At 45.7% G+C, this 26,825-nt stretch overlaps 2 protein-coding genes across 2 annotated transcripts; both read left to right on the top strand.

Moving 5' to 3' along the window:
- Positions 1–4,039: 4,039 nt before the first annotated feature.
- LOC309891285 (ubiquitin carboxyl-terminal hydrolase 42-like) lies at positions 4,040–10,672 on the top strand (the record flags this gene model as incomplete). Its single annotated transcript, XM_082785652.1, has 12 exons — positions 4,040–4,268; positions 5,018–5,218; positions 5,815–5,925; positions 6,085–6,187; positions 6,392–6,459; positions 6,616–6,686; positions 7,218–7,300; positions 8,219–8,330; positions 8,708–8,848; positions 9,043–9,143; positions 9,607–9,748; positions 9,956–10,672. 12 exons carry the CDS (start codon positions 4,040–4,042, stop codon positions 10,670–10,672), a joined length of 2,079 nt encoding a protein of 692 aa, XP_082641778.1.
- Positions 10,673–10,702: 30 nt separating this feature from the next.
- Positions 10,703–12,771, top strand: LOC309891295 (uncharacterized protein; the record flags this gene model as incomplete). Its single annotated transcript, XM_082785660.1, is given in 3 exon segments — positions 10,703–10,716; positions 12,116–12,695; positions 12,697–12,771. Coding segments are annotated over 3 exon segments (669 nt in total).
- Positions 12,772–26,825: the final 14,054 nt, after the last annotated feature.

Raw genomic sequence — 26,825 nt, 5'->3', positions numbered from 1 at the left:
TATTTCCGTCTACTGGAGGAGCACATCCTCTAAATGCAAGCTTCACTCAGCTGGTCATTTACTGCAGGACAAGATTTGAAAAGTGTTGTTGAGTTCTGGGTTTCCTGCTTACAGGAAAAATTAAGTGCTAGATCGCCCTCTACTCCGCTTTGTCTGCTGCATTTAATGGAGATTAAACTGATTTCATTTGCTCCTCCGTTTATGGACAATGAGCTGAAGGAACAGGTACAGCACATTAGCCTGGAATGCCTTCCCTCCCAACCAAAGTAAACTGGAGCTGTAACTAACACAAGCAGAAGCAAGGCTTCCATGTTTTCAGCTGAATAAAGTTCCAACAAAATCATCCTCTGGGATTTGAAGGTTACTTCACATGACATGCCAACGACTCTTTTCCCTCCATTGTAAAGCGGATCCCTGCTGTTAGTTGCTCTAGAAGCAAAGGAATCGTCGGTTTGGTTACCAAATAGCCGCTTCTGCAAACGAGAAGTGTTGTGCTCTCTCTTCCCTTTGAATGACTCCACACTTCTCATCAGCTACTGGATTGCTGACCTAGAATCAGAGAACATCCCAAGGTGGAAAGGACTCCCAATAATCACCAAGTCCAACTCGTGGCTCCACACAGGACCACCCCAAAGTGAGACCCGATGTCTGAGAGCATTGTTCAACACTTGTTGACCTCCGTCAGGCTTGGTGCCATGAGCAGTGCCCTGGGCAGCTGTCTCAGTAGCCAGCCACCCCCTCAGCGCAGTGCCTGAGGCGCACGGGGCTCGGCGGGGCGGCCCGGGAGGGGAGGACGGCGGGGCGAAGTGGCAGCTCCCTCAGAGCCGTCTCCCCGCCGCCTCGGCCGCATGTCGTGGCTTTTTCGTGTCGGGGCTTTTTCATGTCGTGCCCTCGGTCTCTCGCCGTGGGTGAGATGCTGCTCCCCAGCGCGGACCCCTTGCGCGCGGGGCCTGCCCGCGGCGGCGGCGGGAGGGAAACCCCAACCCCAAAGCCCTCCCGGCAGGGAGAGCTCGGGGTGAGGGCCGATCCGGCACCGACAGTAAACACACGCCGGAGGAAACGCTCTGGTTTTAGCCATGAGCAGCGCGGCCAGGTTCACAAGGCGTCACGCTGGAGCTCCGAGTTCGGCGGCGTTCCGAGGCCGTTGTGGCGGTTGTGGAGACGGCCCCGGCTGAGGTGGCTGCTGCTGTCGCTGCTGTCCCCTCTGTCCCTGCTGTTGCCGCTGTTGCCGCTGTTCCCGGACCTTGGAGACCCCCGGCGGCTCCCTGTGCCAGGCCCTGTGGCCCCGGGGAGCTGCCCGCCGCCTCGTCGGCCAGCCCGGCAGCAATCCTGCCAGCACAGAATAGCCCACTGCGTTTCAGGGTAAAGTGACGATTAATTTCTATTTCCTGGCCTGGGTGCTGCTTTCTTCTTTAAGGAAGCTTCAAGGTTAAAGGTTCAACTCAGTTATGTCAGGGTTCAACTCCGTTTCGTGAAGGGGCTCTTGTACGAAAGCTTAAGCTGGGATTGACTCTCTGCTAAGCGGAGGCCAAACGTGGACCTACTGAGAAGCAGGTCCTAAGTGATAACATTTTCTAAAGAGACTGCTAAACACATCTGAAGAGTGCTGCTGCAGAACTCTGAATGGGGGGATAGCAACTGTCTTAAGTGATCTGGAATCTTGAATTTACTTTTCAATGGACAAGAGGTGTGTCTCTCAAGGCAAACAAAGAGAGGAGTAACACCCTCTCTTGTCACTCATGTCAACATAAATTTATGCTCAGAGCGTAGGTGTAGGAACAGCATCGGTATGTATATGGAACATCGGGAGAGGAAGCTCTATCGGTATTTACAGTTTTTCTACTACCTTGCCAGAGAGACGTCATCTCCAAATGAGAAATGGATGTATTTTGAAACAGTGGTGGTGGATCGGATTTCTTCTTTCTAGTGTTAATATTTGCTCTTGAATCGTACTTAATAGCTGGTAACACCTCAATCAGTTGTCAAAAATAAACTTAAAAATGTGTAAGGCTTATCTCATTGGTCAGTATAAAGATCAAGGTCTTCCCTTCCCTTCCCTTCCCTTCCCTTCCCTTCCCTTCCCTTCCCTTCCCTTCCCTTCCCTTCCCTTCCCTTCCCTTCCCTTCCCTTCCCTTCCCTTCCCTTCCCTTCCCTTCCCTTCCCTTCCCTTCCCTTCCCTTCCCTTCCCTTCCCTTCCCTTCCCTTCCCTTCCCTTCCCATTTTCCCCAGTATTGTTTTTCTGTTCTCCTTCTCACTGCAGTCTTGATTTTGTTTCTTGTCCCTTAAGTATGTTTCCAATGTGTTGCTGAAACATTTTCCCTTTCAATCCTAAAAAAGGAGCTGTCACTGGTGAAGATCGGAGCTTATCCCTGAGCCCAGGAGCTGTCACCTTAGTCTTCCAATCGGACAAGGACGACTTCATTTCTCATGTAAATGCATTTGTCAGGTTTGCGTATTGTTTTTTCAGGAATGGAAAGTGTGTATAGAATGGATTTAAAATCAATTTTAAATGTAAAACGTCAAGGCAAAAAAGTTCTAATTACAACCTCTGCACACAATTTGCCAGCTGTGGGACTAGGAGTTTTCTTATTTACTGTGTTTTGTTTAACGTGTCTGAAGTTTAATGGACAGCAATCAAGGCGTGCTAGAAATCTGAAAGCACTTTATGCTTTGTTCTCTCCGTCATTTTGGTATAACAAACTAGCTTATGTTTTAAACCCTCCATGAGGTTAGTGGTTTCCCTAAAGGTAACAAGTCCCTGTGTGCTACAGTAAGACAGTAACAAAACATGAAGTATAGAAGTTCATCCTGTCATTATTCAGCTTCTGCCTATGGACACACAACTACGCTTATTTAAAGTGGTATCACCTTGAAACCTAATCAGCATTTTAAAAAGGATTTTGTAGCAGTTATTGGCTTTTGTCCTGGAGGGCTGAGGTTTGTTTTGTTTTGTTTTACATTCAGCATTTCCGTTTCTAGCTTACATTCCCCTGTTGTTTTGCATGAGGAAAGCGTGCAACTTTAGAAAGGAGAACGGAAAGAGCTGCTTTTTAGTCTAACTTTTCAGTTTGTCGTAGGAGTTTTAAATGTGGTAGGAGTAAAACACCAGAAGTACTGCTGCCAAAGTTATATTCAAACTCGTCTTTCTTGGAGAAGCAGAAGAAGCCCAGGGAGAAATAAATTTGCAAACATGCTCTTCATGCTCTCCTTTCCGAAGATTTCTCTGAGATATAGCCCATCCTCTGTGGGTTTTGAGGTATATGGTTCCCAGGAGTGAAAAGGAGGGCCAAACATCTCTCCTCTTGGATCTCAGCATGCCAGGGCTTTGGTGTACTGCCACTTACAGCTCCGCTTTTTCACCTGGAAAAAGCGACCGCATGATGTAGACTGAGGAGCCCTCACAGATTAACTTGCTATCACCAAGTGACACCCATGAAAGGTGTATTTAAAAGCTAGGCTCATTATAGAATCACAACAAACCCCTCATGACTGGTGCAGTAGACAGTGAGGTAGAGGGCGAGCCCTGGAAAGACAGAAGAAAAGTAGCAGTGAGTTCTGGGTACCTTTGTGCAGACGAAACAGAAAAACGCAGGCAGTGAAGTAATAGTGTTCCGTTACTAATGCCAGCAATAGATAATTGCAACAATTATCTATTAGATCATAGGTGCTAATTAACAGATAATTGCGCAACTCCGGAAATCAATAAATAACTGATTCCCCTCAGAGAATGTCTTCTACATTTTTATATTAAAAAGACTCCAGAGTTGTAATGGATTAAAATCCTACGGAAGGGAAAGAAATGGCATCAGCCACTAGTTCTGCAGAAGCGAAAAGTAATACTGATAGAGTTTAGATGGAAATTTTCACTTTGTGTGTTTAGTTTGGGGATTCTTTTTAAATCATTCATACCAGCGATTTAGTTCTTAAGGCTGTTTCTTTGAGATTAAGTGACAGGACTTCTGTTACTCTTTTCTTCTTGGAGTGCTTCTTGATAGTCTTACGTCAACCAGAACTTCTGTCTCTGTCGCAGATGTGAACAATGACCGTAGCTAAGAAGCCCAAATCTTCAAAGCCTAAAAAGCCCTCTTCAAGGCGGTCTGGCAAATCCAAGAAACCAAGTCCTAAAATACTGATGTCACGCACCGCCAACTGGGGCCGGATAGTGCCTGCAGAAGATTCAAGCCAAGTCTCTGTGGCCCAAGGACGTGGAGGTGCTATTTACTGTAGATCATCTGAAAAATCTAAGGCTTTTGCCCCAAGAGATCTAAGTAAGTGTGCGTTCTATCCTGCCTCCATTGTCTTCAAAGCAAAAGTAGAAAATGCAGTTCTTACTTGTTGCACTGATAGAGAAGGGGACTACTGTGAAGAAAGACTTCAAAAGCGAATCCCCTAAGGCAACTGAAGTGACTGATGTTACAGAAATTAATTTTGATATATTTACAGTCAACAGAGAAATACGGGGAGCTTTTTGTAATGCACAGATTCCTCCATGTCTTTTCTGTTTTGCAGAGAAAAGTGTTTGATTGTTGCTATTCACAGCTTCCATTTTTCACAGGTTTTTTGAAGGATAACATTGCTCAGGAAAAGATCTGGTATCTGTAGGGGTACCGTCATTCCTAGTTCCTAGTTTTTACGTTTTTACCGTATAATTTCAAGTCTAAGTTTGTGGTTTAAGTTATAATAAGGAAAAAAACAGTAGTTGAGTTAATCAGGTTAAAGATTATAGATGGAGAGGAACTTGGCGTTAGGTGCTACAAACAGAATGGCAGTTAGCCTTGCCTTAGAAGAATTAAAATGGTTGACTAAAATTGTTTGTTTTTTTTTTTTTTTTTTTTCCCCAAAACATTGTGTTGACCAGCCAATTTGAATTTGGTGGTATTAAAGCTGTCTGCAATAAGTTTTTCTGGTTTGGATTGTAGCTAGCTCCTCTAGGTGCTCCTGCAGAATAGTATTTTTTTAAATACCTTTCTTCGAAACAAACAAACAAGATCTCTTTTTAAATTTAACTTTCTTGCAGTCGTTAATGATGGAATTGCTCCGCCACAGAGCATTCTTTTTCCACCTGAGAAGATTTGTATGGATTGGCGAGAAACACAAAGTGTTGGAGTTGGCCTGTACAATCTTGGCAACACATGTTTTCTTAATGCTACTCTACAGTGTTTGACCTACACACCCCCACTTGCCAATTACATGCTTTCTCTTGAGCACAGCCAGTCATGTGAGTACTTTCTAACAGTATTTTGAATCTGTTGGATAGCTCTGAAGGTGAAAGAACAGCAGTGATTCTGTGAGATAAGCTTATTTGCCTGATTTTACCTGTAGCAGCTGGCTTTGAGCACTGTATTAGCAGTGGGCTCCGAATAGCATATGGAGTGCAATTAATGCACCATGTTTTATTTATTTAGTTAGTTATTTGTTTGTTTGTTTGTTTGTTTGTTTATTAAAGGATTATTTATTGCTTCATGGGAATAATGAAGTGCATTGGACAGTAATGCATTTGGTAGTAATTTTAGAGAGTAATACATTTTGCAGCCTGTGGAGTTCACATTCCTGTCAGCCTTTACAACTGCGACTTTGCAGTAGTCTTTTAGATTTCTCATCACAACATGCATTTGAATACAGGCTTAGTGGATATTTTTCTTCTGTCAAGTTGTGTGAAATGAAATGTTACAAGACTGTTGGGACATTGGCATCTTGGGAGAATAGAATGTAGCAAGGAGAGTGGATATTGTATCTATAGTTTAAATTGTACTTAGATGTTTGTAGTTCTGGATATTTCGCTGGACTGGGATGCTTTGTTCTTTCACTCTTCAGGTCGTGAACAAGATTTTTGCATGATGTGCACGATGGAGACTCACATTAACCAGGCCCTGCGTTGCACTGTTGATGCCATCGAGCCTACGCATGTTATCAGTAATCTCAGTCGTAAGTGGCTTCAGATGTGTTTCTTTTCGATAGCTTGTAATCTTCAAATAATTATTTGATGTGTCTAAGTGGTTTTAACACTCCAATGAAGAGAGATTTTAGAAATACAAGAATGATTTCATTTTTAAATGAGGTCAATACTATCATCTTCTTATTTAGGAATAGGACAACATTTCCGTTTTGGCAGTCAAGAAGACGCACACGAGTTCTTGCGCTATACTGTTGATGCTATGCAGGAAGCGTGCTTGAACGGAAGCACCAAGTAAGCATAAACAAGTTCACTTTCATACATTCTCTAGCACCTTCTAGTCCTTTATTTACTCTCAGAAATGATCTCTAGCACCTTTTAGTGCCTTATTTACTATCAGCAACGCAAGTCTACATCATCCTTGGTTTTCATCAAACTCTTTGAAGAGTTAATTCTGTGCCTTAAATCTTCTGAGGTCTGATTATAATTTATTTCCAGATTGGACAGATCTTCTCAAGCTACCACCATCATTCATCAAATATTTGGAGGATTTCTAAGATCGAGAGGTACTTGAAAAAATATTCCTGTCCTTAGAACTGATCTGTGTCTTTTGTCGGTAGTAAAGCAGTCTGTAGTTTGTCTAAAGTAGTATCTGTCAACAACTTGAATTTGGACAGTTAGTCTCCTTCACATAATGTTAAGCATTTATATTTTGTTTCCAGTGAAGTGCTTGAATTGCAAAGCAGTTTCGGATACGTATGAGGCATTTCTTGATATCACTTTGGATATAAAGGTAAGATGTTTTCTAAATATAATTCATGATGTTTAAGTACATGCATAACTTTCTAAATTAAACTTGTTTAACTTAAAAAACCAAACCACATATAATGTTAAAACGTAAGAGCTTGGTGGTGCTAAGGAAGTGGATTGGACTTTGTCCTTCCGTGGAACCCATGTAAATAGTCTCCACATTTGCATTGGGTTTAAGGGGAAAGAATTCTCTTTCTGCAAAAATTATAATGCTGTCCTACTTCTTTGTTGTTCTACCTCAATATACATCTAATTGTTAGACTGATGAATTTGTCCCCAGTATTGATGACAAAGCACACTGTAGATGCTGTCTAGGCTACTGGAAAAGTATTTGTTCCAAAGTCAAATGCCTTCCAGGTGAGGTCAATGCTGAGCATGCTCTTTCTGCCTCCTTCTTCACAGTGCTCCTAGTAGATCGCTTGAGTATGTTAGTAAGATTCTCTTATAAACTACTAGTATGTCTCTGGAATTCTGAATTACGGTGACTTTGCGCTCTTCTTTCTCGCTGCTCTAGGCGGTTTCGTCTGTTAGCAGAGCTCTGGAACTCTTTGTGAAACCTGAAGAGCTGGATGGAGAGAATTGCTATAAATGTAGCGAGTAAGATTTTGACGAATTAGGTCTTAATCCTAGATGTCAGTTTTCTATGTTGCATGACTCTGTTGGACTACCTCTAAACTTTGGATCTACTTACAAGTTTTGTGGAAGTTTATAAAAGACTTGGATTTTTGTTTCCTTGGAGGGGGGAAGTCTTGTTCATAGGCATTCCCTATGGGTTTGCAATTCTCTGGCTTGTATTTTGCCATCAGAATTCAAAAAGAGCTACTTTTGTTCTTTCTATTTATTAGCTCTCGACAGTACTTTTCTTGATGTAAACTGCCCAGTTTCCGTTGTTCTCTGGGCTAGTGGCTAATTTTCACTGCTTACACCGTAGGTCCTACCTTGGAGCGGGCAATGTGTCAAACTGAACTATTTTGTTTCAAAGGATGGCAGATGGTTTCAGTGTCTTTCCAGACAAGCTCAGTACATGAAGACTTCCTACTGTTAAATGTCTCCCTCCTGTAGAATGACCATGTGCTTCTGTTGTATTTTTGATGTTGATAGTCGACCTATGTTGGAGATTATTTGCAATTTCTAGCCCTGGGGACCAAGGCTCTCTCGTTCCGCTTTCAGTATTTGTATTTCCCTTGAAAGCTGAAAGAATGTATCCAGGATTGGAGTTCAAATAGCCACTTTTGTAGACCAAGAAATGGTACCTTGCCATCCAACCTGGTCATACCCTTTTGTGAGAGATTCCTGTTCCCGCTATGCTCTGAGTTGTTGGGAAAATTGACCTTCTTCTGTGTATTAACAAACCTGACACGCAGTGCATGGGTTTATGAAAAGAAAAAAGACCAACCTATTATGCAAGTAAATATCATTCAAATAGCATAGGCATGCGTGAGACATTAAAAGGAGTTTGTTTTGGGGGCGAAAAAAGAAGATGCCTTCAAACACTTATCTCTGCTTGGTTTTAAGGTGTAAAAAGATGGTTCCTGCATCCAAGAGGTTTACCATACACCGTTCTTCCAAGGTTCTCACAATATCACTGAAAAGATTTGCAGATTTCACAGGTGGAAAGATCAACAAGGTATATTTACCACTGTAATGCAACTATATCATTGTGTAATGGGACATCCCCCAAAGCTGAAAGTTGTTAATATTTTCAGACAATAATTGTAGACTAACGACTATGGCTTATTCTTTCTCTTAATATCAATAAAGTTCCCGCTTGACAAGAAGCATATGCTTTCCTCTGAGAAGGCTGATTCATCAGGAAACAGTTCTCTGCAACTTCTAGTCTTAACCGTTGTTTATGGGAAGACTTATTTGTAGTGAATCAAGAAATATATTCGAGAAATATATTCTAGAAATCAATTCTAGTCTGTGTTTTTTGGAAGTGTTTTTCTCTGGCTAGTCCACGAAGTACTCTGGGATAATTTTTCTATCTTCTTGATGTCTCTTTAGGAGGTGAAATATCCGGAGTATTTGGACCTGAGAGCCTACATGTCGCAGTCAATGGGAGAACCACTGCTCTATGCCTTATACGCGGTGCTGGTACATCACGGTGTCAGCTGTCACTCAGGACACTATATATGCTATGTAAAGGTAGAAGTCAACAGCATTTCTAACAGGGTAAAGGTTGTGCTGGCAAACCAATTAAAGCATGACTAGCAGCTACTGTTTCTAGGGAAAAAGATTTCATTATATTTTTATTTGACACATGTGTATTTTGTTCCTATCCGTGATTTCAACTGGAAAACGTGCAATTCACCTAAAGAAATCATTGTCTTTATTTGCAGGCTGGTAATGGACTTTGGTATCAGATGAATGATGCTAAAGTAGTGCATACTGACATTAAAAGAGTTCTTGGTCAGCAAGCTTACATACTTTTTTATATCAGGTAATAACAAATCTTAAAATGTGTTCAGAAGAGATTTACTTTCCTGTTATTGATATTTTTCTGTTTTGCAAGTGTTTTTCTTGCTGTCCCGGGAGAAGATTATTATTTGTCTAATTCAGTTCTGTCTAACCTGAAATTCTCTGTGTCGTTTATTATCTTTTGTTGCTTGGCCTTAAACTGCAGCACTTGTGTAAATTGCTATCTATGTGTTATCTGTAGCTGGCTACTTTAGAGAAGGAGAGAAATGAAGGTCATCTGTGGTGTAAGAATGAATTATTGCTGTGCAAGTGATAGTCTTAGTAGGAAGACTGTTCTCTACTTTTCAGTCTGTAGTCTTGGCGAAGCCTTCTGTAGAGAAGGCTTCCATATCGTATGAGCTGTTCCTCTAAAATGATAGGATGGGATTTAATCCAAGAGTAGGCTGAAAGAAAAACTAAACTACGATCACTGCTCTTTTCTGAAGGCGCTATGATTTGACACTTGGAGAACGTGCGTTTTACTTGCCAGCACCATCTTATCCCTGTTCATTCCCTCCTGGTCAGCAGGGGACTAATAGTAAGCAGGCTGGATTTCTGGGACCACGACTTCTTCCTCATATGATTAAGGTAATTCAGGGAAGCGGGAGGGCAGATAACGGCACCAAACTGCTAGTGGGTTTGGGGTTTGGTGTGGGGTTTTTTGTTTGGTTTTAAGCATCTTTTTAGGTGTTAAGACCATTTGTAGAAACACTCAGTAGGAGAGTTTTGTGTTTCAAAATGTTACATGCAGTGTTTGCGTTAATCCATCTTGCAATTTCTTCTTTTTAAATACAGAATTCAAGCCGTTTAAATGGAAATGGATCCATAAAAGAGGACACAAAGACCACTGGTGTCACCCTAAAAAGGCCATCTTCAGCACCACCAATGGCCTGTGTTCAAAACCAGGCAATTACCAGGCCTTCAATGACTGATACGTCAAGAAAACAGAAGATCACCATCAGTATTCACAATAAATTGCCTGCTCGTCAGACTGTGTCACAGCCTGACTTTCTTAGCAGTGCTGTGGAGGATGAAGATCTCTACCAGGCTGTTCCTTCATCCACAATTACAAATTCGGTAATGCAAATGAAGCAAATGCAAACAAACAAAAAAGTTTCTGATGAAATTTTTGTGGAGCCAACAGTGAATGAAAATCCTAAACTCAGCTCTGATAACACAGTCCCTTATGGTGCAGAATCTTCAGGAAAATCTGAGGAGGAGTCAAAGGGCTTATTTCAAAGGAATTTGAAATGCAATGCAATGTCCTCTAATGGAATTTTGGTTGGAAAGGTAGTCCGTACATTGCAGCATTCCGATTCTTCCTGTCAGAATGCTGACAAAGGAAGATCCCAGCATGAGCTGCCAAAAACAGATTCACTAAATGGTGCTATTAGGTTAGTTAATGAATCTAAAGAAAACGGACTGAAACTTGATGATTCCACTTGCCGAGTTGAACCTGTTAAACCTTCTGAGATGTTCTTTTCTAAAACAAATGGATTGCTTGAAACATAGATTTGCTCCATCGAGAATTTCTCACCTACGATGTATTCGGGAGTGTTTATTGTGTTCCTAATTCAGGTGAAATACTGAGAAAACACAGCACACATGGGATCGTAAGGCTTTGTGGTATTATCCCCTTAGAATTTGCAGACCTGAGCTTACATTAGAACTTGTCAACTTAAGCTCAGCTGAGATAAAAATTCCTAAGTTTCCTAAAGTAGATTTTGGGGGGTGAGTTGGGGTTATCTTTGAAGTGTAGATAATGCATACAACTCACAGCGGTCTTGCTTACCATTTAATGGAGACATTCTGACAAGACTAGTCCTCAGTACTACTACAAATAGTATTTTTTTGTCTGCTGACTTGTGCGTTTTAATTGCAGATGCCTGGAGCTATGCCTTCAGTCAATCGAGAAGTCATCACGGAGTCCTTCAGAGCCAGCCAGCTGAACAGCTTGTCAGAGGAAATGAGGTAAAATGAGCACAGTCTGATTAAGACAAGACTTTATGGAAGTTCGTTACAGTTTTATCTGTCTACTAATAGTATTTAATGGAAGGATTTAAATTAGTACAATTCCATACTGTGTGTCCAGTGTCACGAACAGAACTAATGATCAGCACTGAGCATATCACTCTGATGCAGGTTGGTGCCTCAAGGAGAACTTGTGTTCCTTTATAGAATGTTTTTCCATTTTTCTCCACTGTCTGGAGAAACACTGGCTGTTCCCCGCTCGCCCCTATGCCTTTTTTCTCAGAGCAGCAGGTGGAAGGAGACAGATGCGTTTGCTTTTTTAGTGCAATGGCTTCAGAAGCAAGAGGGGAAAAAGCACTTTCTCTGGGAGCTGAAGAAGGTGTCCTAATCACAGGAGAGGTTTCTAAATGGCATATCTTTGCGAGCGTTCCTGTAGTCCGGAGGTTTTTGTTTGTTTGCTCGACGTTGGAAGGTTTTACTCTTAATATTCACGTCCTTCAGCAGAAGTGAGAAATGGGTTTTTATTTTATGCAGTGTTGCGGAACCTCCGAAATCTCCTGGGAATGATGAATACTTCGCCCAGTACCAATGTGATGACCGTGGAGACAAGGAGAAACCAAGAAGATCAAAAGAACGTGACCTCATTTCAAAAGAAAATGTTTTGTACGGCAAAGACTCTTCTGAGCCTGGTGAGAAATTGCGGCAAACTTCCTCTCTCGAGTCTGACACTGAATGTAGCTCTAACAATCTTTCTTCCTTAGCTATTGCAGATAGACGCCAAGATACAAAGGACAAGACTAAAACCACTGAGAAAGAGCATTACCGAAGCAAGAGGGAACATGCTCCTAGTGAAGAGAAGGAGAGTCAAAAAGCAGGTCCTTCCAGCAAGAGGAGGTGTTCTCAGAGCGTGGAATTTGTTGAGCAAAAGAGTCACAAGCAGGAGTACTGGGAGGGAAGCAGGTACAGATCTTTCCCTCGTGAAAGAAACAGCCCTGAGAATGGCAGAAGAGCAGTCAAATATTCAAAGTACAGATCTGGCAGCGGAGGAAGATCAGAACAAGGTAGCAATAGGTACTACCGATCCAAAGGGGAAAGAAGTTGGAGCAGAGAAAGATACTATCGAGACGAAGCACGGAGATGGGAAAGATGTGGCTATTACAAGGATTACTATTCACCTCATGCGACAGGAGACAGTAGAGAGAGAAAGTTCTCTCACGGCGATTCAGCCTTTGACAGATCGACTGCAACTTACTACAGCAGGTCACATAAGCATTATCATTACAAAAGCGGATGGCCTCACGGTTCCCTCTTGAGAGAGGAAGATGTACGTCGCTTTGGCACACCCCGAGCAGACTTGCATCGTTGCTCGGTACCTCAGCAACATTCCAGAAGACATTCTCGTGAAAGACATGCGCTTCCACCTGTGTCAGCTCATTTGGAGAACTGTCGCCAGAAAACTGAAACAGAAGGAAACAGAAAAAGAAAATATACCCGTGCAGAAGGTAGTGAAAGTGAAATAGAAAGGAAAGACAGAAAGATAGAAAAGGAGCTTGTAGGTGGTGAAAAAAATGCAAAAATATCACAAGTTCTGGAAGAAAAAGAAGTCTAAGGATAAAGATGGAGAGAAGGATTCCAAGTAAGCAAGGATTCCAGCATACTCCGCATTTTTTATCCTAATTCTTTTCTGGGTGCTTCTCATGTCTTCCTTTTATTTTATTTATTTATTTTTTTTTTCTGGTAGTTTCTAAGTTCTTTAGATAGCACCAGCTGGCTGGGGATCATGTTGTTAGGTTGATCAGTGAAGACAGGAAAGCTCTTGCTGAATTGTGTCAGAGCACTAGCTTTGGACCACATAGTTCGAATCACATCCGTACACCATTCCAGATTAGGTTAAAAGATTTTTTCTGCTTGCACGTATTCCAGAGCTAGCCGTTGTTAATGATCTGTGTACAAACCAGGACCTATGGTCCTTCAATCTGACGGCTTAAGTTTGCTGCATCTAAAGTAAGTTGCGTGTGCACAAAGCACCACAAAATAGCTGACATGCTGCAAATCATCACCTGTGGTAAAATAAATCAGGTTTCATATAGGCAACAAGTGCCACATCTTTTTTTCCCTTTTTAACTTGCATGTTTCTTTCAGACTTCATGATTTGTGTTTCTGTGCGCTCCGCTTTGACAATGCCAATCGCAAGCGTAAGAAAAAGAAGAAAAAGGAGAAGAAAAAGAAGAAAAAGGAGAAACACCAGGAAAGCGAAAGGCTCCTTGGAACACTTAGATCCTCGTTTCCAGAAGATAACGCGGGAGAAGAAGGAAGAATGCCATCCTCCAGATGGCTCTTCATGTCAGTAATGCAGAAGTGAGAGCAGTAAACAACCTTACAAGGAAGGGAAGACTTCCAGTGCAGGCGAAAGCAAGAAATACTGCTCCATCGCATCCAACGACTATACTAAAGGTAAGCGGCCGCAGCGTGTGTGAGGAATTCCTTTTATATTAATCTCGAGATTATTTCAAACAGTCTTGAAGTGCTTGATGACTTAACAGTCTGCAGATTTATTATCAAATCAAAAAAAAACCCCACTTGGTAGACTATTTTTTTCCCAGTTTTGAATGGCCACTAGGAAAGAAGGCCTGAAATAAAGAGGTTAAAGGCAAATGGTTTTCATTTGGTTTGATGATGAAGTGGCAAACAAGAGGAAGAGTTGCAAGCTCCCTTCTTAAATTCAGTCCAGCCAAGTAGGAAAAGTAAATGTGGACGGACAGCTGTATCTTGGCAAAGAAGATAGCAGGGAGCAAGGAGGTTCAGCAGTCAAGATGGAAGGTGATGCCATGAGGCTTAGAGGCTAGTAATGTTCTAATGAACATGGCCAAGTCTTGCGCTGGGCAGCCTGCTTGGGTCCAAAGCCTGCAGTCCTCCCCAAGATGTCGGCGAGGGGCTGGTGAGCCGTTGGGACGGAACCCCCGTTGCCCGGGTTCCCCAAGCAACCGCCCCACTCTCCAGCCACCATGGCAGGTCCAGCAGCCGGCTCCCGCTCCTCCCGGGGCTGCGGCCCTGCTGGCGAGCCCAGCGCCCCAGAGCTCAGCCCAGCGGCCTTTTTCCCACAGAGGGTTTCCCCAGACGGCTTCCGCGGCTTGCGCAGACGCAAAACTCCCCCTTCGTCGTCCCAGCCGTGCCGCCAACGGTGGCTGCCTGGCTGCTGCCCTCCCTCCCCGGAGCGACGGCGCTGCCCTTGCAGCCCCCGCAGGTACCCACCCTCCCCTCCGCGCTGCCCCAGGCCACCGTCTGGCACGTGGTGCCGGGGGTCCAGGGGCAGGTGCTGCAGCTCCCCGCCGGGGTGCAGCTGCCACCTGGGGGGCACCTCCCAGCCCAGGGGCACCACCTGCAGCTTGGGCAGCTCCCCGCCGGGGGGCAGCTCCCTGCTGTGGGGCAGCTCCCCGCCGTGGGGCACCAGCTGCAGCTGGTGCAGCTCCCCGCTGTGGGGCAAAACCTGCAGCTGGTGCAGCTCCCCGCTGTGGAGCAAAACCTGCAGCTGGTGCAGCTCCCAACCATGGGGCACCAGCTGCAGCTGGTGCAGCTCCCCGCTGGGGGGCAGCTCCCCCACACCGCTCCTCCCTGTGCCCCCGTCCATCAGTGGGGACAGCCCATGGTGACGGGGACACTGGTACCCCACCATGCGCTGGGGCTGGGGCCCAGGGCCGTGCTCCATGGGGAGCTCCTGCACCCCGCAGGCACCTGCCTGTTGCAGGCCCCCGCCCAGCGCAACCCCCCGCCACCCCTCGTCCCGGGGCCTCCGCTGCGGGGGCAGGCGCTCCCCACGCCCCGCACCCTGAGCAGCAGCCGGGGGCAGCTGCCGGAGCCCTGCTTGCACGCCGTGGGGCTCAGCGAGGACCAGGGGCCCCCGCTGCCCGGCCCCACTGCCCCCAAGCCTGCCCAGGCTCCAAGGACCGCCAGCACCCAGACGGCGACGCCTGACGGTGAGTTTGGGGCTGGCACAGCCGGCCGCTGGGCGCCCCACACCCAGGGGCCATGGGAAAGCTGACATCGCCCGTCTTGGGGGATTTTCTTGCTTCGTCCTCAGCGGCGACAGCCCCGCAGGTGCCTGAGGAGCCCCCGCAGCTGCCCGAGCTGGGCCCTGATGCCTTTGCCGAGGCCTTTCCAGAGCTGGCAGGGGACAGCCAGCAGCTGCAGCACATGCAGGACGAGCTCCTGGCCGACCTGGACATCCCCATCCCCGGCATGGAGGAGCTGCTCAGCTGGCTCGATGCCGTGGAGCCCCAGGACGCCTTCCCCGATTTGCCCAGCAGTCCTGCCCTCAGCCGCTTCCTCTCGCAGCTGCCCGACCTCTGCGAGGACATCGAGGAGCCGAGCACGCAGGGACTGGAAGCCACAGGAGCCCTCGGTGAGGTCCCCTCAACCCCTGGGCTGCGCCCCGAGAAGCTTGAGGGTGGGCTGTCGCTGCAGTCCCCCGTCGTGCCAGCAGTGAGCCCCCCGCTCAGCCCTGCAGCCAGTCCCCTGCCCAGTGCGCTTAGGAGCCCCCTACCCAGTCCACCCCTGAGTCCCCCCAGGAGCCTCCCTGACACCCAGCTCCTCAGTGCCCTTAGTAGACCCCTGCCCCAACCCCCCCAGCGTTCCCTCAAGACCCGCCCCAACCCCAAGGGCCGCAGTGCCCTTAGTAGACCCCAGCCCAAATCCCCCCCGAGTTCCCCCAAGAAACGCCCCAACCCCAAGGGCCGCACTGACCATAGGAGACCCCTGCCCAAACGCCCCCTGGGTCCCCTCAAGAGCCCCCCGCCTGCCCCTGCGTCCACCGGCACCAAGCGGGGGGCCAAGCGCCCTGCGCCCAGCAGCACCCCCGGGACAGCGCAGAGCTGCCAGCACAGGAGGCCGACGACAGAGAACCCCCCCGGCAAGGAGAGGAAGACGCTGCTGGGCCAGGCTGGCCAAGGCCGCAAGAGACCGTGCCAGGGGAAGACGGGTGGCAGCAGCACGGTGGCTGGCAGCAGCAGGGAAGCAGGCAGCAGCGGGCAGCAGCTGGCGATCAACAGCACCACGGCACCCAGCAAGAGAGCGCGAAGCCCGGGGGCTGCAGGGGGGCATGGAGCAGCGGCGCCACCTCCCCGCAGAGCGCGGCTGCTGCCGGAGACTCCGAGTGGGGAGCCCCATGCCGTGCGGCCCCAGGACAGGCTCTGTCCCCAGGCCAGCGGGGCCAAGACGCTGCAGCGCCAGCAGCCGGGGACAAAGACCCCCAGCGAGACTTTGCAGCCGCTGGGGGCCAGGGCCAAGGCGCTGGGGCCAGCGTGCCAGCTGGCCTGTGTGCAGCCGCAGCCCACCTCCAGCAGCCCCAGCAGCATGCCCAGCGCCCCGCCGACAGTGCCAGGCTCCAGCGCTGTGCCTGCTGCCCCCCAGCCCCCAGCTGGCGGCAAGGAAAGGGAGGTGCCAGCACCACCAGGCAGCACAGCATGAACAGGGGACACTGCGATAGAGCCGGCGCCCAGAGCGCTGGGCCTGCCAGCCGCGTGAAGCACGTGCTCCAGCTTCAGCCACGCTCCTCAGCCCTTGCCCCTCTCGCTTGCCCTCTCCCCTCTCTCGTGCTGGAGCTAGGGGATGGGCTTGCCACTCACAGGGATGGCAACAGCGCCAATGGCAAATGCGCGCGCGCCTCACCCAGGAAGGTGGCAATGGCAAGCTGGGGAGATGCTGGCAGCAGCTGGGCTGGGAAAGCTTGGCCATGGCAACTGCTGCTTGGGACACCAAAGGGCTGAGAGACAAGACTTGCTTCTTCTTTCGGGGCATTGCTCTTCTTTCCTGCCTTCTGGATTAAATTCCTCTCCTTAGGTGGTCACTCAGCAAGGCCTCTGCCTGCAGCTCTTCTTGCACTGGCATGCCAAGGGGATAAGAACTGGGAGGTCTTTGGGATAGCAAATGATCAGTGGGATGGGAAGTGAGGATGGGGATAGCAATTCATTGGAATGGGAAAAATGGGTTTTACTTGTATTAAATTTAAATTTTTTAATTTTCATTTAATTTATTGGTTTTCTTATTTATTTAATTAAATCCACTTTATTGACTGTGTTGTACAGTATGGCATTGTTTTATTATTATAAAATTATAAGTATTTAATAGTATTAAATATTTTTATATATTAATATATTATAAACTATAAGTGTCATTATTTATTATTTTGTTGGTTTTTATTCCTTTTCTACCCTATTAAACTCTCTTTGTCACAACGCACTGGTTTGGACTTTATTTTTCCTTCCGAGTCATTCTGGATTCACTCCGGATGGGGGGACACTAGCGAAGGCCTGTGTGCTTCAGATCCAAGGTCACCTTTGCCCTCATTCAAGATACATATTTGCATCTGTTGTTGTGAAACAAAATTAACAATAGGAACGATAAAGTTACCTACTTGCTAGCAGCAGCTCTACATTTGCTGGGGTCTGCTCTGTGCATTTTGAAGACCATTCCATGCTCTTCAGCCCCTTCAGGAGGAAATGTATGGTTCTAGGAAAATGCGTCTTGACCTGATGCAAAGCTGTGACGCAGCCTGCAGCTGCTGCAAGCCCTGGCATTTTACCTGCAGCCCCTCCAACAACTCTGATGTTCCCTGCATCGACTTCAACTACTGCGGCAGGACCTGAGGCCCCTCAAAGACTTGTCACACACCCTGCAGCCCCTCCAGCCCCTGGCATGTTCCCTGCAGCCCCTCCAAGCCTGGCACAGGCCCTACAGCTGGCTCCGGGGACGACCCCGTTGCTGTCTCAGGCACCAATACACACAAGGGGAAGGAATGCATGCAGAAGTCATCTCGTTTCAGAAGGGCAGAAAGTCCTCCCAAGAAGGGGAAGGAGCAAGAGGAAGGCGAGGCAGCCTACCCCAAGGTAGGGCCATCCCAGGGCACAGGAGGCTGTTGGAAAGGAGATTAGATAGAAAAGCAGCTGGAAGCAGGTGATCCCCATCCCTGGGCGAGCTGCGAGCCATGGGACAAGATTGCAGCTATCCTCCAGGCGAGCACATTGTCAGCTGGCTGCTGCACTGCTGGGATAGCAGCTGCGGGAGCCTGGCAGCAGAGGGCAGGGAAGCCAAGCAGCTGGGATCCTTCTCTGGGGAAGGGGACACTGAGAAAGCACTTGCAAACAGGGCACAAGCCCTCAGCCTCTGGAGGCGTGAAGGAAAGGGATCCCTTCTGGGAAGATGCTGTGGGCTTGCTGAGGCTCGAAGAACAGACGGTGCTGGCTGCTACCAGCGTGCTGCAGCAGCGGCAAGACAGAGCCGTGGTGGTTTTCCTCAGCTGGGCAGCTGAGCTCCAGCACAAGCGCTCTCTCCCTGCCCCTCCTCCAACGCCAAGGGGAGAAAAGAGGCTGGCAAGGGCTCAAGGGCTGCCAGAAGGACAGGGAGATCACTCCACAAGGAGCGTCACGGGCAAAGCAGGCTCAGCACAGCCTGTTCCAGTCCAGCCCAGGGCCTGCTCCTGCGGGGGCTCTCCACAGGCCGCGGCCTCCTCCAGGCCACAGCCACCTGCTCCACCGGGGGCTCCTCCAGCCACAGGGGGGCTGCAGCGTGGAGATCTGCTCCACGGGGGACCCATGGGCTGCAGGGGGACAGCCTGCTCCACCAGGGGCCTCTCCCTGCACAGGCCGCAGGGGAACTGCTGCTGTGAGCCTGGAGCACCTCCTGCCTCCTGCTGCACGGACCTTGGGGGCTGCACAGAGCTTTCTCACTCCTCCCTGAGCCACACGCTGCTGGGCAGCAGCTTTTGTTCCCTTTCTTAGATGGGTTCTCCCCCAGGCGCAAACATCATCCTTTTGCTCTGCGTTCTAGGCAGCAGCTGGTGGGTCCCTCCTGGAAGGAGCCTCCCGGAAGCGGCCCTGAGCTCCCATGGGGCAGCTGCTGCATTCTCCTCACAGAGGACACCCCTGCAGCCCCCCGCTCCCACAGCCTGGCCACGCAAACCCAAGCCAAGACACCGAGCGAGCCTCCCTGATTGCCAGCCAGCAGCTGGCTCAGCCTGGGACCCCAGGCCAGTGCCCACAAGACTCTCCTGGGCCTTGAAAAGCAAGCCTTGTGGGGACGGAGCACCCACAAAGAATGGACTCACACAACAGGACTCCTTGCCAACACTGCCTCACAGACACCTGGGCCTTGAGCGGGTAGCTCACCTATAGCGAGCTCATTTCCTTCCCAGTAGCTGAAATGTGCCCTTTCGGGGGCATTTGGGGGCTACAGTGTGCTGCTGAGAGGGATGTTGGAGCTCCTGCAGGGCAGTGCTTCCACTAAGGTAAGGCCTTTTCTGCATCTTCTACTGCCCTGCAAGCAAGGATGCTTGGGGCACACAAGACCTTGGGGGCTGCACAGAGCTTTCTCACTCCTCCCTGAGCCAGACGCTGCTGGGCAGCAGCTTTTGTTCCCTTTCTTAGATGCAAGATCTTCTTAAATTCAGTCCAGCCTAGTAGGAAAAGTAAACGTGGACAGCTGTATCTTGGCAAAGATAGTAGGGATCAAGGAGGTTCAGCAGTCAAGATGGAAGGTGATGCCATGAGGCTTACAGGCTAGTAATGTTCTAGTGAAACCCAGCCTGAAGAAGAAGAAACCTGCCTGACTACTTGATGTGAATAACAGACTCTGTTCAGCTCTTTCCTAACACAGAAACGGTGCTGACTGCTTCTTCAGAGTAACAGAAGTTCGTGATACTACTGAAATAGTTGCGGTTCAGATGTAGATCTGATTTCTCCTAAGCACACTGAATTCACAACTGTTGATCCTCCAGAGGAGGCTTTGCAATTGAACACGTGGAGAATAGGTAAATTTCCCGCTGTTGTTCTCCTCTCCTCTTGTTTTGTTTTGTTTTGTTTTGTTCCTAGTAGCATAGGCTTAAGACTCTGAAGAAACAGGCTGCTTTTTTTTAATTCCAGCACTGGCTGTTCCTCCTGAGCCCCGCCTTCTATTTTTGCAGTCATAGGATATGTGAATGTAAATTCGTGGAGAGAGGTAGAAAACTGTTTCAACTGGTGTTTTTTCGGCTATGTGGGGAGAACAAATCGAGTGGCTTTGAATATTCTGGCTCTTAATCAGAGCAGCATGTGGAGGGAGACAGATGCGTTTGCTTTTTTAGTGCAATGGCTTCAGAAGCAAGAGGGGAAAAAGCACTTTCTCTGGGAGCTGAAGAAGGTGTCCTAATCACAGGAGAGGTTTCTAAATGGCATATCTTTGCGAGGGTTCCTGTAGTCCGGAGGTATTTGTTTGTTTGCTCGACGTTGGAAGGTTTTACTCTTAATATTCACGTCCTTCAGCAGAAGTGAGAAATGTGATTTTATTTTGTGCAGTGTCGTGGACCCTCCGAAATCTCCTGGGAACGATGAATACCTCGCCCAGTACCAATGTGATGACGGTGGAGACAAGGAGAAACCAAGAAGATCAAAAGAACGTGACCTCATTTCAAAAGAAACCGTTTTGTACGGCAAAGAGTCTTGTGAGCCTGGTGAGAAATTGCGGCATACTTCCTCTCTCGAGTCTGACACTGAATGTAGCTCTAAAAACCTTTCCTCCTCAGCTGTTACAGAGAGATGCCAAGATACAAAGGACAAGACTAAAACCACTGAGAAAGAGCATTACCAAAGCAAGAGGGAGCATGCTCCTAGTGAAGAGAAGGAGACTCAAAAAGCAGGTCCTTCGAGCAAGAGAAGGATAAAGTGGAATACAAAGAATACAAACTTGAGCTCCTGATTGGCTTCATGCTGAACTCTGTGCTGTTCTTGTCCTAATCTTGGTCTCTCCATAGATAATATGGTTTAAATCCAAATAGAATCGTGCGATGAGGAAGATCTCACTGCAACAAATTCAACATCTAAAATCAAAGTTGACATTTTCCGTGATTTTCTTCCTGAGCAGAAGTGTGCGGTACTCCTTTTATATTAACGTAGAGATTATTTCAAACAGTCTTGAAGTGCTTGATGACTTAACAGTCTGCAGATTTATTATCAAATCAAAAAAACCCCGACTTGGTAGACTATTTTTTTCCCAGTTTTGAATGACCACTAGGAAGAAGGTTATTCCGGCATCAAGAAAGTCATGTGGAATGTAACAAAATGTACTGAACCAGTAAGTAAAACTTATATTTTTCTATTATTTCCATTGTTTCAACTCTTCAGACGCTTATGGATGGCATAGATAACAGAGGGGAGATCGTGGTAATCGGAGCTACTAACAGACTGGATTCTATAGATCCTGCTTTACGAAGACCAGGACGCTTTGGCAGACACTTCCTCTTCAACTTGCCAGATAAAGAGGTGAGAACTTAAATTCAACGTTAGTGCTACCATGGCAAAGTCCAACTTTATAGGAAAAAAAAAAAAGACAACTTGAACAAAAGAGTGATACGTGGAGACACTGCGTTGTTCCATGGAGGACAAATCTGGTACTGGATATATATGGTCAGGATGATACCACCAAGTAGTTAGTTCTATAATCAAACCTTTCATTCCCAAAGTTGTACCTGTTTGCTTAATTATTTAGTCCACTTGGGTGTTTTCATCATGAAGTTGTGTTTTTGGTCTCAATCCTTCGCTTATGAATGAATAGGGGACGTGTTTGCATTTGATTGTGCCCCTGCTCAGTGGTAGTAGTTTGAGTCATAATTCTTTTCTTCTTTATAGTAATTGTAGCAATTGGAAGCATTGTGCCAGAAGTGCTTTCTGTGAATTTACTGACTGGAAAGCAAATGTGATGAAGTAATGAGACTGTCACAATGAAAGCTTGCTAAGTTTTAGAGAAGTTTTTTGGACAGCAAAGAAATGTTTCTGGATAAATTTTTCATTACAGTATTTTCCTCTGCGTCCTTAGGTCTCGTAGTTTGGAAACTTGTTATTGAAGCTATAAATGCCTTTTCCTTCACTGTAGGTTCCTAGAAAAAGTTCAGTATAACAAATAAGAACTATTCAATTTCCTGGTTGACAATGCAGAGTGTATATTAAATAACTGTAAAATACTTGAAAGTTGAGCAAGTAAGAAAAGTGTATTAGTAGATGAGGGGTTTTGAGGGAGGACTGTTTTTGTTTGTTTGTTTGTTTGCCTTTTGGTTTGTTTGTTTCTTGTTGATATTTTTAAGGAAAACTTGGGACAAGCTAAAATGCAATGATTTTGCTTCCAGGCTAGAAAAGAAATTGTCAAGATTCATACTCGTGACTGGACCCCTCAGCCACCGGACATGTTGCTTGATGAACTAGCTGAGAAATGCATTGGTAAGACTGAAACAGAAACGGATTCTTGCTTGTGACCAAGTTGTAAAGAACCTTAGCTTGTACCAGGCAGTACCCATGCTCTTGTGCCTTGTTGCACAACTAGTCAACGAGGCAGCTGGCACGCCTTCATAGCAATCAGAGTGAGATGCTTTCATCTATTTACTCTTTGTTGTCGTTCCTCTTGTTGTCTGAGAACATTAAATGGTTCTGGGGCATCTTCCTCAAGAGTATAGTTTTTGATGAGGAGTCTGCTTCAGCTGCATAAGTGCAGGATATCAGGCAGTGAGCAACATGAAACATCCTTGCAGAGCGGTAGCACTTTGAATTCCCTGTTAAGCTGTTTGGTTTTGGCATTACAAATTCTTTAAATGTTGCATGTTTTAAACCTGGGCCTTGACTGATGTAACGTTTGATTTTTGTTTGTTAGGAGACTGTGGTGCAGATATCAAATCTTTATGTACTGAAGCTGCGCTGTGCTCTCTACGCCGATGCTATCCTCAGATTTATGCAAGTAGGGAGAAGTTGCTACTAGACGTTAATTCTATTAAAATAAAAGCAAAGGACTTTTTCATGGCTATGAAGAAGGTTGTTCCAGCTTCAAACAGGATCAAGGCTTCACCCATACAAGCACTATCACCCATTTTCAAGCCACTTTTTCAAAGATCAGTAGAGAATATTTTACAAGTTGTGCAGAAGATCTTCCCGCATGCACAGCTTGCACTAAAGGAGGACCGACAGCAAGGTATAACCACAGCATCCACTTCTTTATAATTCTGCTAAAGCAAAAACTTGTGGTTTGTGCAATCAACTTATAGCTTTCAGACATAATGGTGGTAGAATTTTATTATTTGCATGTGCATGTCTTTTTTTTGGGCAAGTCTGGAATACAACACATAGGTTTTATTGTGGATTCGAAACTGAAATGCCAAATGGAAGCTCTGAATGACTCAATACACAGTAAAGGACGATGCGTTCTCTACTGAAGCATCCTGCTTCTGAGGGCAGCTAAGATAATTAGCATTTGTAGAGGTTGACTTGAGGTTTGAAGTATAAGGCACCTATTTTTCTTTAAAAAATCAAAACTCAGATCTTTGGAGGGAAAGCATTTCTAGGTCAATGTTTCTAATTCCTTTCTGAAGAATGTCAGAACCAGGATACAAGTATAACTGGTCTAAGCTAAATATTGTTTTAGCTATCATCATTTTTAACCAGTCTCCTAATTTAAATGTTTGTGGATCGTACTATACACGTGAGATCAATTAGCATTGATACTTACTAGATGAATGGAATTCTGTGGCCATCACATCCTTTATCCCCGTGCTTTCATTGTGGGAACCTCCTCCAGAAAGAAATGGTCTTGTTTGTTTTGTTTTGTTTTTTTTTTAGCTATTTAGCAACTGCAGAAATTGTTCGTAATCTCCTTTATTCTAAGGGGGAGAAAAAAATCACCAAGAGTAGCATACCTTATACATACACATCAGTGGGACTTAGTAGAGCTTTGTAGGGCCTTGTGCCATCTCTTTAGATCTGTGGTGGGCTGAACTCTAGGAAATAGATTTCAGTGTGTGCTCTCAAATGAAGAAAGGGTTTTGGCACTGATTTAGAAGCTGTATTAATGGAAGAGAAAGAGACAAAGGCTATTCAGGAAAGTTAACAAACCTCTTTTGCCTTTCAGAGCATTTCAATCCTATTTTACAAGATGATATGTTTGACAGTGATGACGATGCATCCTTGGTTTCTGGAGATGAATTAAAAGATGGAATGCCTGACGGACCAGAGAAAAAATGCCTCTGTTTCAGCAGGTAAAGAAAGATAGATCCCTGTTATGTTTAAATTCTCAGGTCTGCTGAGTCTTTGTAAACAGTTCCAGCTGTTAAAAGTGCGAGGGGTGGTAGAGGAAGGGGCAACATCAAGTTTGTGTGTTGAAGGGGTGCTTGGTATTCACAAGAAGAAAGGGTGGAGGGACTAAAGTTGTAATGAAGTTGCTCTGAATGACCAAATTGAAAAGCCCAGGCTTCTCTTCGTAAACCAAAGTGATCCGTAGACTACCAGAACACGTTGACTTAATCCATGGCATTCTTTGAAAGACTCAAGACCACATAAATGTGCAGTCTGTCCTTTTAGCTAAAAATACCCCAACTTTGTGGGTTTGTGTTGCCACCTTTTGCCCTTCTGTTTTCCAGGATTGTTAAACCAGTAGTGAATTATGTAGCAGAAAGAAAACTGAGAAATGGCTTGTTAAAACACCTTGAGAAAAAATTGAATGGTGTCTTTATTTGTTAAGCCACCAAGTTGTGTTAATCTTGTGATATTTTAGTATGGAAGTCATGCAAGCCCACAGTTGGAAAGTTAGATCATGTTGTCACAGCTGGATCAGTTATTTTTCTCCGTTTCTATTGCTGTGCTGTCCAGAAGATTTTCTGTGCTTTAGAGCAAGGCTAAGTCTCTAGCATCTTTGATTTAAGCCAGCAAAGGTACAGCCTGATTGTAGTGGGGAAACAAATGCTCCTCAGCAATTTATTTTTAAATAAAAATAAATTTAAAATAAAGTAAATAATAAATATATAATAAATAATAAATTTATAATAAAGTAAAGCAAGATTGCAGGGATATTAATTTGCAGTCTTGGTTTAGTAAAGAATAGGAAACACAAGGGAAGAAGATGAAACAATTGGAATGAGTGAATAACTTAACTGGAAATCTTTCATGTATTTAATGTACCGCTGCCATTTGGATTATTTGGGGAGGGAAAAGAAAGTCTATAGGAAAATTACTTGGAACATCTGTGTGTCTATTCAGCACCTCATTTATAAGCTTGTTTTCTTAACTCTTGTTCTAGGAGTGCTTTCTGCGAACCAACATCATGCCAGCCCCGTCTGCTAATAGTAGGAAAAGAAGGGTACGGCCAGGTTTCTTACGTGGCACCTGTGGTGTTGCACGTTTTGGAGAAGTTTCCTGTTCACACCCTGGACCTTTCTGTTCTGCTTACAAACGTTGCATCGCCAGAAGAAATCTGTGGACAGGTACCTTTTTTTCTTTTTCTTCTCATCGGATTCACTGACTGTATGTAAAGGATCAATCGAGTTGCAAATAAAGTGAGCAAAATTAATTGGTAATGGAGGTGGCCTTGTTTTAATGTGCTGGGATGTTTGCTTCTGTCTGAAAATTCCCTTTTCTTTTAGACAGCACCACAAACAATCTGGATGTTGTACATGTCAACATTTTCCATACCCAATTTTACAGTGAGGCTGTTGCTAGCAGCTCAGGAAGCTGGGCAGTGTTGCTAATAAACATCTCTTTGTGGAAAGAAATGCTGCTCATGTCACTGGGATCCAGAAAGTAGTTCTCATTGCCTCCTAGGACTGTGTGCTCCCAGTAGATGGCTCTGTATCAGACTGCATGTCGGCTACTTTTTGTAGGCTTCTTCTAAATTATATTAGTAAGGCAACCGAGGTTTGGGGCTTCTGTTTATTTTGTTTTCGCACGGACATACACAACTTGTGCTGTTGCAGTATGTGCACTAAAAGCATTAACATTCAGAAAACACTTCATTTGCACGGTGATGTGGTTTTAACTAGAAAAAATGAACAGATTTGGTGTTTTTACTTTTAGGCAGGAAATCCATTTTCTTGTTTGGCATCACTACCTTAAAATATTTTTACCTTTAGTGGAAATGTTTGAGAGCCATACAAGTAAGGACAGACATGTTACACGACTGAATACTGATGTGTCCCTTAAGAGGGACATTTCCTTTCTTTGTTATGCGATGATTGTGGCTGTGGCCATATAGCTACGGTGTCTAGCCACCGCCTGAATATATCCTTCCCATCTTCTGACTAGAGTTCTCCGAATACTGATAATCTGAAAGGGTGCACAGAGAAATTCCTTATGTGAAAGGATGCTTGCCACTCTGTTCACGTAGTTTCATTTCACGGGGCAGTCAGATGGCTATGTAGCTATGTATTAAGAGGTTCTTGTACGTGTTTTAGTTTTCTTACGCAAGCTTTCCTTTTCACTAGCTGATCCGAAATGCTCAGAAGACAGCACCAAGCACAATTTATGTCCCAGATATCCATTTGTTGTTGGACAACGCTGGACCTGTCTTGAAACTTACTTTTCTAACTCTACTACGTAACATTCCAGCATTTTTGCCAGTTTTGCTGCTTGCTCCGTCTGATGTACGTCACTCAGATCTCCCAGAAGAGGTATTTGTCAATACTTTCCTTACTATTTCTTCAGTGTCTTGTAATTTATGAATGCTTTCAGCATCAAAATGCTGTGCTTTCTTAAATGCATGCTGTTATTACTCAGGCACCCTAACAAATCACTTAAAATTTGCTTAGAGAAAAAGAATACTGTGAAAGCATCTGCTTAAGGTTTTTTCTGAGTCAAGCAAGTGACTTTCACCCCCTTCTCACACATGCAAAGAATAAATTAATACAATAATTCTGGTGGCT

Source organism: Aythya marila, assembly GCF_965140915.1.
Source record: "Aythya marila genome assembly, contig: HAP1_HAP1_SCAFFOLD_172, whole genome shotgun sequence".
Lineage (NCBI taxonomy): Eukaryota > Metazoa > Chordata > Aves > Anseriformes > Anatidae > Aythya > Aythya marila.
This window is presented reverse-complemented; position numbering and strand designations above follow the sequence as displayed.